The 9683-nt window shown below is 35.4% G+C and overlaps 1 protein-coding gene across 1 annotated transcript in view; it reads right to left on the bottom strand.

Moving 5' to 3' along the window:
* Positions 1 to 7825: 7825 nt before the first annotated feature.
* The window catches only part of ACADM (acyl-CoA dehydrogenase medium chain), a 33076-nt gene continuing 31218 nt past the window's right edge, over positions 7826 to 9683 (bottom strand). Inside the window, exon 12 of the mRNA XM_011284929.4 lies at positions 7826 to 8629. Coding sequence (XP_011283231.1) covers positions 8558 to 8629 — 72 coding nt within the window. The 3' untranslated portion in view covers positions 7826 to 8557. The remainder of the gene's footprint in view (positions 8630 to 9683) is intronic.

Raw genomic sequence — 9683 nt, 5'->3', positions numbered from 1 at the left:
AAGAGAGGAAGCTCTGCATATATTGCTATGGAAAGATCTCTAAAATATATTAAGTGAAAACAAAAACAGAAAGTGCCAAGCTATGTATATTGTGCTATTTGTGTGGAAAACAAAGTAGGAAAATATATGGATGTATTTGTAAATGCACAGAATTACTAAAAGCAGTTGCCTACAGGAGGAGGATAGCTGGGGACAGGATTTAAGGAAGGCTTCTTTTTCACTGAATATGCTAGTACTTTTGAAATTTGGTATATCTTACCTCCTCAAAAAATAAAAATATCCCCCCTCAAAGAAAAATAGTTACAAAAATAAACAAACAAAAACCCTAATTTTGAAAAAACAAGTTCATCTCTGTCTCTAGGCCTGTGCTGTGTAATATAACTAAATGGGACACTTGAGATGTAGTGAATCTGAATTGAGATGTTATAAAGTATAAAATGCACACCCTATTTTATAGACTAAGTAGGAAAAATAAAGTAAAATATCTCATTAACAATTTAAAAAGTAGATTGCTAAAATCATATTTGGATATATTGGGTTAAGTAAAACATTCTTTTTTTCAAAGTTTATTTATTTTGAAAGGCAGAGAGGGAGACAAAAACATACTTTTTTTAAATATTTTTTTAATGTTTATTTTTTTTTAAATATTTTTTAACGTTTATTTATTTTTGAGACAGAGAGAGACAGAGCATGAACGGGGGAGGGTCAGAGAGAGAGGGAGACACAGAATCTGAAGCAGACTCCAGGCTCTGTGCTGTCAGCACAGAGCACAACACACGGGGCTCGAACTCAGGGACCGCGAGATCATGACCTGAGCCGAAGTCGGCCGCTCAACCAACTGAGCCACCCAGGCGCCCCAGTGTTTATTTATTTTTTGAGAAAGAGAGAAAGAAGGTGTGCATGCAAGCGGGGGAGGGACAGAGAGAGAGGGAGACAGAATCCAAAGCAGGCTCCAGGCTCTGAGCTGTCAGCACAGAGCCTGAAGCAGGGCTCAAACTCATGAGCAGAGAGTGGAGCCTTGAGATCATGACCTGAGCCTAAGATGGATGCTTAACCGACTGAGCCATCCAGGTGCCCCTTTCCTAAACTTTTTATATTAGTTTATTGATCAAATTGGCTAACTTAACTCCTACATAAATTTTAAGATCTTTAAAATTGTAAATTTGGCTTCCATTAAATTGAATCAACAGTGAAACAAGATTGAAGCAAACAAAATAAAAAATGAAATTTTTTCCAACCGTAAATTGGAATTATATAATTTCTTTAAATTTTTTTTTTGTAACGTTTTATTTTTGAGACAGAGAGAGACAGAGCATGGACAGTGGAGGGTCAGCGAGAGGGAGACACAGAATCTGAAACAAGCTCCAGGCTCTGAGCTGTCAGCACAGAGCACGACGCGGGGCTCGAACTCAAGGACCGGGAGATCATGACCTGAGCCCAAGTCCGCCGCTTAACCGATTGAGCCACCTAGGTGCCCCGGAATTATATAATTTCTAAGAACCTTAGAAAATTTAAAACCTTGGACTATACTGAGTTAATTAATAATCATGGCAAACCTAGATTGTTTTTTGGATAGAATATTAAACCCCTGATTACCAAGCCTGGTTTTAAGTTTATATACTTTTGTTTCTTATTTTGACATGCTATGTAGTAAGTGATACCTTTGGGTCAAGTTAATAAATGTTTCTTTTTGTTGCATTAATGTATAAAAGGATATGTATAGCTAAACAAAGTTGTGTTAATGCTCATGATTTTTGATGATCTGCTGAAATATTGATATGTGACAAACAATTCTCAATGATCTGCCTCCCAGGTTTCTCTAGGAGTTGGTTTCTCTGGGAAGTTAGTTTCTTTAAGTATAATAAGGATTACTGTATAACTATAATAGTAGCAATCGTTACAGAAAAATACAACTATGTATGTGTTTTTATTTTTCAAGAGAAAAGTGCAGTTTTGTTCCAAATTATCAGTTTGTTCTACAGTATGAAAAAGCATAGTGAAAGACAATTTCAGGAAAGTGAATTTTATTTGCCTTGATATGTAGTACCTGCATCTGAAAAGACACTGGAATATGCTACAATTTTGGCAAAGTTCAGTCAGTTTTAAGGGGCTTGCTTCCTTGGTTGAGCCATCAATCCCTAAGGTAAAAGGTTAATCTTTACCTTCTGCCTAGATAGCAGAGATTTTGTCTTAACCAGAATAAACTTTCATTGCTCTATGTGTCATATCTTTACTTATTAAAAAGAAACAAGGAAAAAGGATTTTTATTTGAGAAACATCTTAAACTTCTTATAATCATGTTATGGTACATTCTTCTGTATTTTTTAAATTTATTGTCCTTTAAGTATATAACCAAGTATTCTTTGTCAGTATTCAGTATTCTTTGCACCTATAATCCTATCTTAATCAAATGATCAATCATCTCTGATATCATGACCTTCCCAGGGTCAAATCTTGAATGAAGAAAAATCAAAATTTCAGGTTATATTTTACACGTAAATGTATCTTTGAAATTTCCTGGGGGGTGGGGAGGAGATCTGTTCTTTCACCTTTTAAAAAGTAAGATATTAGAAATAATAAAGTTTATGTATTCCATATTTAATTATCAACACTGTTGTGTGAGCTTCATAAGAAAAGTTAGTAAATAAATCAGATCAACTCAGCCTTCTTTAGCTTAAATTTGTGTAAAGTGTTGTTAATATAAAAATGGCCAAAATTATGTGCTTTATAAAAAAGCCCTGGAGATTTGCCAATGTTCTTTCCCTTAAGGGAAATAATGGTTAAAGTCTTGTGAAACAGTTACGCACTTTGCTTTCATAGAGACTTTTCACTTACTTCCATTCTTTTATCGGATATAGTAATTAACTATAATCTTCAATTTTAGTCATTGCAATGGATTGAATGTTTTTGTCTCCTCAAAATTTACATGTTGAAATCCTCATCCCCAAAGTGATGGTATTAGGAAGTGAGGGCTTTTGGAGGTAATTAAGTCACATAGAGGTGGACTCCTCATGGATGAAATTAATACCCTTTAAAAAGGGGACCCCAGAGAGCTCTCTCACCCTATTTCTTCTTTGTGAGAATATAAGAAGTTAACAGTCAGGTGCTTTGATGTTAGACTTTCCAGCGTCCAGAACTTTAAGAAATAAATGTTGGCTGCTTAAGCCACCCAGTCTATGGTTTTGTTAAAGTGGCCTGAGCTAAGACAGTCATATTTTACTTTATAATACTTTACAATAGTTTCTGATTTACTCTGATGCTAACTTGAAGGCTGTACTGTAAGCTACAGGCCAAAGTTTGTGCATGCGGGGACAGTCTCAAAGCCTCATGGAAAGGCTCAGTTACTTTAAATTACCGATAAATACTTCAAAGAATAGTCTTTTGGGTACAGACTTACAAGTGGGCATAGCTTAGGCAAGTTTCACACCATACCATTAGACTCAGTCAGGATTTCTAGAACTCTTTAGTTTGGAAAAAAAACAGCTTCTTGAAAGCAATTCCTTCACTCAAGATCCCACAGAACAATTACAGAGAACTGAATGAGCCAAGGAGGGGAACTTAATCATGGTTACTTGTTTGGAATATTGGTTATCTGGTTGTAATGTTCTGTTTCTATGGGTATATGAAGAAGCCCTTTTTAATTCTTAGGCTGTCTTCAATTTAGTGGACTGTGCTTTTGTAAACTGGAAGTTTAAAATGGTGTCTGATTCCCACCTAGTCCCTAGAATTCAGAAACATTTTCTGAATCTCCTTACATTTTATGGCAGTATTCAAAATGAATCTTTTTCTTTTTGAGTTTATTTATTTATTTATTTTTGAGAGAGAGCACAGTGGGGGAGGGGCAGAGAAAGAGAAGGAGAGAGAGAATCCCAAGCAGGCTCTGTACTGCCAGTGCAAAGCCCAACTCGGGGCTCAAACCCACGAATTATGAGATCATGATCTGAGCAGAAGTCAGGTGCTTAACTGGCTGAGCCACCCAGGTACACCATGATTTTGTATTCTTGTTTATAATTAAGCAAATTGATTATGTAACCAAGCCCATACCTGGAGTGTCATATTTGAGAATAATTCTCCTTTAATCAGGTTTGACAAGCATATTATCAAAAAAACAAGTTGACTATGTATGTTGAGTCAATGTTTACAATGCTGTCCTGGTAAAATTGGAATTGGTAACTGGCTTACAGGGTTCCCGTCTTACAGGTGGTTAGGAAGGGCCCGTTTGGGCAAGCCAGGAACCTTAGTAAATTTTGGAGATGCTGAGGAGAGAAAGTCACTCAAATTCTTAGGTACTACTTGAGAACTCTGGTGCAGAATTGCTTGACTTTGGTTCTAGATCTAGCCTTGAGATCGCAAATTATAGAGGCTTTTAAAAGTCTGAGTGTCTCTATGAAAACTTTCAGACAGAAGTTAATTCTGCAGCTTTGGTAATTGTTCAGCACAGTATGTCTTTGGATTTACAAAGTAAATTCAAGGAGGCCTACATGGTTCATTAACACTGTGGCAGTAATCAGGCCAAACCTAATGAAACCTGCCTTTTTAGAACAAAATAATCTTGGCAGGTTATTTATGATCACAAGGAAGAAACTGTCAAGAAACACTGTCAAAAACTTGGAAATGGGTAAAAGGAATTACTGAGTGTCCATTTAGTGGAGTGCTAGGTTTTATCTAATGGATTCTGAGGGTAGTATCTGAAGTGCTATGTATCTATAATTGTCTTCCTATTGACTAGGCTGTTTTACCATTCTGTAAACTCAAAAAAAGTTAAATTATAGAAAATGGATAGTAATGTAAATGAACTACAGTTGATTTCTGCTCAGTGGAAAAGATGACCCCTTTAGATTTTATTGCCCTATAAGATATTAAACAGTTTTATATCTATTAGCAAATATTAAGCATTTCTAATTGCCTATATGTTTGTTTTTCAAATTCTCCCTTATGCCAGTTTAAAAAATTTTTTTTAATGCTTATTCATTTATTTAGAGAGGGAGAGAGACAGAGTGCAAATAAGGAGGGGCAGAGAGAAGGAAAGAGAGAACCCCAAGCAGGCTCCAGTGCTGTTAGCACAGAGCCCCATGCAGGGCTTGATGTCACTAACTGTGAGATCATGACTTGAGCCAAAATCAAGAGTAGGACGCTTAACCCACTGAGCTTCCCAGGTGCCCCATCCCTTATGACAGTTTTAATACCTCATTAATTCCCTCATTCATTAATGAGTTAAATGAAATTTTTAACATTTTTTAAGTGTTTCCTGTAGGATTTGATTTTTTTTTTTTTTAGTGTTTATTTATTTATTTTGAGATAGCATGAGCAGGGGAGAGGCAGAGAGAGAGGGATAGAGAGAATCCCAAGCAGGCTCCATACTTAGCACAGAGCCTGATGTGGGGCTTGATCTCACAACTGTGAGATCATGACCTGACCCAAAATCAAAAACTGGACACTTATGTAGGATTTAATGTTCAGTCTCCAAAGACCTTTTGTAGTACTTGATCATGGGTAATACATTAAAATAAATGGATGTCATTCTAAAAGCCATATAAATAGCCATTTTTTAAACCCTGAGAAGGCTTGGTATAATCTCCTCTCCCTTTATGCAAATTGATGACTATGGCACATTCCTTATTCATTAAAATTGCCAGAAATATACCAGCTCTGCTACAAAACTATGCCTTTTCCAGAAACCATCAATTCAGAGATATAGGCAACTAACAATCATGTTTACGGTCTATGATTCTTCCTACCCTCCTGGCTGTAATGGCCCTAGCCAGTCAGCTGTAGGAAATCTAACATATATAAATATTAGGTCTTGTTCTATTTTAGGATTGAAGAAACAGAGAAAGCTAGGCTACAGAACGAGAAAAAAAATGAAACGTGACAGAAGTAGAGTTGAAAGGTAGAAAAATATTATTGCATGGATTTCTAAAGTTATTTGGCTTCTAGACCCTTTCTAAAACTTCATTCCTGCCCTTTTGATCCATGAGGCACTTCAATGTACTTAAAATACATTTGTTCATTTTTTAAAGTAGGTTCCATGCCCAATGTGGGGCTTGAACTCATGACCCTGAAATCAAGAATCAAATGCTCTACCAACTGAGCCAGCCAGGTGCCCCTGTTCACTTTTTTCTTAAAGTTGTTTAAGTTCATTTGTGTTACTAGTGACTAAAAAGTCTTAATTGATGGTTATACAATTGCTTAATATTTATAATCGAGGGTACATTAATAAATATTATCATCATATGGCTTTGGAATACATTTATATGTCTAGAAGCTTTATGTTTAGAATTGGTAGGTAAGTTTTTGGACTTATGTATTATAAATTCAAATCTGCATTTGGAATATATTCTATTTAACTTGTAATTTCTTTGTAATACTCAGGAAGTCTCTGAATCTCCTTACCAATCTGTCATTGAAGTACAATTTCATAACTGAGCATGAAAAAAGCAGTCTTTTAAATATTTTTTTGTAAAAGATTAGATTTTTATTTTTATAATTAAGTGGCAACAGAAGAATGTATTTGGTCTCTGCCCTCAGTCCCTGGCTCTGAACTTCTAAAACTCTTTGAATTTGCTGAGTATCTGTTGTTATTCATGACAAACACAAAAGATGATATCTGCGTTTATGCTAATGAGGTGACTTCAGGTGGGGCCCCTAGATGGGAATTTAGGATGGGGCTGATCACCAGAAAGATTAAGCAATCAGATGATTGTGTTAGGGATTGAATTGTGTTCCCACAAAATTCAACAGTTGAAACCCTAACCTTTCCCCATATGATTGTATTTGGATGTGGGCTGTGAGACAAGTGATTAAGGTCAAATGAGGTCATAAAGGTAGGGCCCTAATCTAATAAGACTTGTGCCCTTATCTGAAGAGAAAAACACCAGAGCCTTCTCTCTCCTCATGCATGTGCACAGAGGAGGCCGTGTGAGAACACAGTGAGAAGGTGGCACCAGAAACCAACCCAGATGGCACCTTGATCTTGGACTTGTAGCCTCCGGAACTGTAAGAAGCTAAAGTTCTGTTGTGTAAGCCACCCAGCCTGCAACATTTTGTTCTAGCAGCCCTAGCCACTAATACAGGTGGGAACTTTCAGCCCCGCCCTTGACCTAAGGGGAGGAGATACGGGCTAAAGATTTTCCATAAAAACTCTTGAACAAGAGATCTATGAGTTTATAGGTTGGAGAACTGAGGTACTAGGAGGGTGGTGCAACGGGAGAAGGTATGAAAGCTCTGTGTCTCCCCTTACAGCTCGCCCTATACATCTGTCTCTTATACTTGGCTGTTCCTCAGTTGTATCCTTTATAATAGTGTTTTTCCTGAGTACTGTGTGCCATTCTAGCAAATTATTGAATCTAAGGGTGGATCATGGGGAATACCCAAATTTGTATCCAAATTACACAGAAGTGTGGATAGCCTGGGGACCCAGGACGTGTGACTGGTGTCTGAAGTGAGTATGGGACTGAGGCCTTAAACCTGTGAAATCTTGATAGTAACTCTTCAAGTTAGTGTAAGAATAGGATTGAACTATAGGATGCCCAATTGGTGCAGAATCAGAAAATCAGAAGTGGTGTTAGAAACTCTAATTAATATAACATATTTTAGCAGCATTTGATGTTTAATATTACAAAGAAATATTAAATTCACAAACCTTCGTTCTTACATGATTTTATAATTTTTGAAATACCTAATAATATAATTTAGTGAAAAATGGGTAGGTAACTTCATGCAGTTCATAATCAAAGCATGACTTTTTTTCATCACAGTAAATAAATCATAAATTCACTTTTATATGAAGTAAATAAACTTCCAGGAAAGAATACAGAGACACTAATAAGCACTGAACAATTTTATTTCTTTTCATAATGCACGCACATGAAATGAGATTGTGTACAACAGACCAAAGGCTACTCAGATATCAAGAATCATAAAAATATTTTAAGGCAAATTTTATTGATTTATTTTTAAATAAGGCCAAGTGACATGTAGGCTCAGAATTAAACAAGATTCCAATAACTTCTGGTCATTGTATGATGAGAATAAGAACATCAAATTTTTGACTATTACTATACAAAACTGAAAACAAATACTTTCCAAATTGTAGCAAAATAAACTCCTCCAGTAGAATACCATGAAGTCTACAAAGTCACCAGTAAGTTATTTGATGGCATCCAAATCCTACAATTCTTTCTCAATGTAAATTTTGGAAAATTCTGAATATTTTTATGAGCCCACTTTTCAAAAATGTCACTGGAAAAATATTGAAATCCAAAAAATTTGTTACTTTAAGTGGTTAGAATAACAAAACAAATGTACTTTTCTAGGTTAATGTAATTCAAGTACAGTGGTATATGGATAACACATAATTTTAGTGAAACCAAACCTGTTTGAGAAAAAACAAGTCATTTAAACAAAAGTGGAAAGATAGTATTAGAATCAGTAGTATGGGTTCAGTGTAAGAGCAATTATTTTAAAATTTTACCAGAAATATCGTAAAGCCCTTTATCTTAAATAGTAGATTATGTTCTAACTACTCAACAATTAATCATGTTTTATAGCAATCTCTTTAATTTTTATACTTGCCAATGTGTTCACGGGCTATAATAAGTCTTTGAATCTGTGCTGTACCTTCATAAATCTGCAAGAAAAAAATAGATGTACATGAAATATCTTCAGTACATGAATAATTTACTCAATATTTTCGACAGTAGTATAAGCTTCATTGTAACATCAAATTGAATGAAACCATATAAAGGGTCTGTAGTCTATAGTGATTCCAAAACCCGATTCTGTGAAACCCATGAAAATACATAATTCCCAAAATAAAGATTAGTTAAATTATAAAAAGTCATTTACCAAAATTTTGGGAGTGTTAAAAAAAATTAAAGGATATCAACATTTCAAAAAGTTTGGGAAACCTAAAAGTTAAACATTGCAAAAATATTTATTCAACTTTTCTGAATTGTTTTTAGCCAGTTGTCCCCTTCAGTCATTTTCCATTTTTACTCTTATACCTGATTTTCTCTTTTGCTGCCTAAGGAACAGAGTTGCTAAAGAAAAAGATGCTGGGAACATTTGGCTTTAACTGAGACAATCCTAGTAGCCAGCCCTTACTTCTAGTTTAAACCCTAGCAAATTTGTTACAGTTCATCTTCTCAGATGAACTTCTAATGACTGATAGCAGTAATAATTATAGGCTTCAGGAGACTGACAGTTTCACAAGATAAACCTGTAACTTTGTATAAGGCACAAATTCTGGTCCTCAGTTTTTCATGTCTAAATTCAGAGGCTGCAATGTCTATTTCCTTCTTACTCTAACATTCTAGGATTCTACCTCCAGATTTCAAATGACTGGATTTCCCAAATAACTGGTTGTGGATAGAGGGAAGCAAGGGAAGGGATACTGAGGACGATGGGTTAAAATTACTTAAGCGACATGTGGAGAACATGTGCATTTATATTTTATTTACCAAATTATCCCTATCTCTAAGTTTTTCTAACCACTACATCCCTGTCTCTCCATGTTGTTTTCCTCCCAAATATGGTTTTAATCAATTCAATAGTTGTCAAGCAAGATTAAAAATAAAATAATTTATTATTATTATTTTTTATTTGAGAGAGACAGAGAGAGAGAGAGCACACGAGCCAGGGAGAGGGTCAGAGAGAGAGAGAGAAAGAATCTCAAGCAGGCT

The sequence above is a fragment of the Felis catus genome, chromosome C1 (genome assembly GCF_018350175.1).
Source record: "Felis catus isolate Fca126 chromosome C1, F.catus_Fca126_mat1.0, whole genome shotgun sequence".
NCBI classification, from domain to species: domain Eukaryota; kingdom Metazoa; phylum Chordata; class Mammalia; order Carnivora; family Felidae; genus Felis; species Felis catus.
This window is presented reverse-complemented; position numbering and strand designations above follow the sequence as displayed.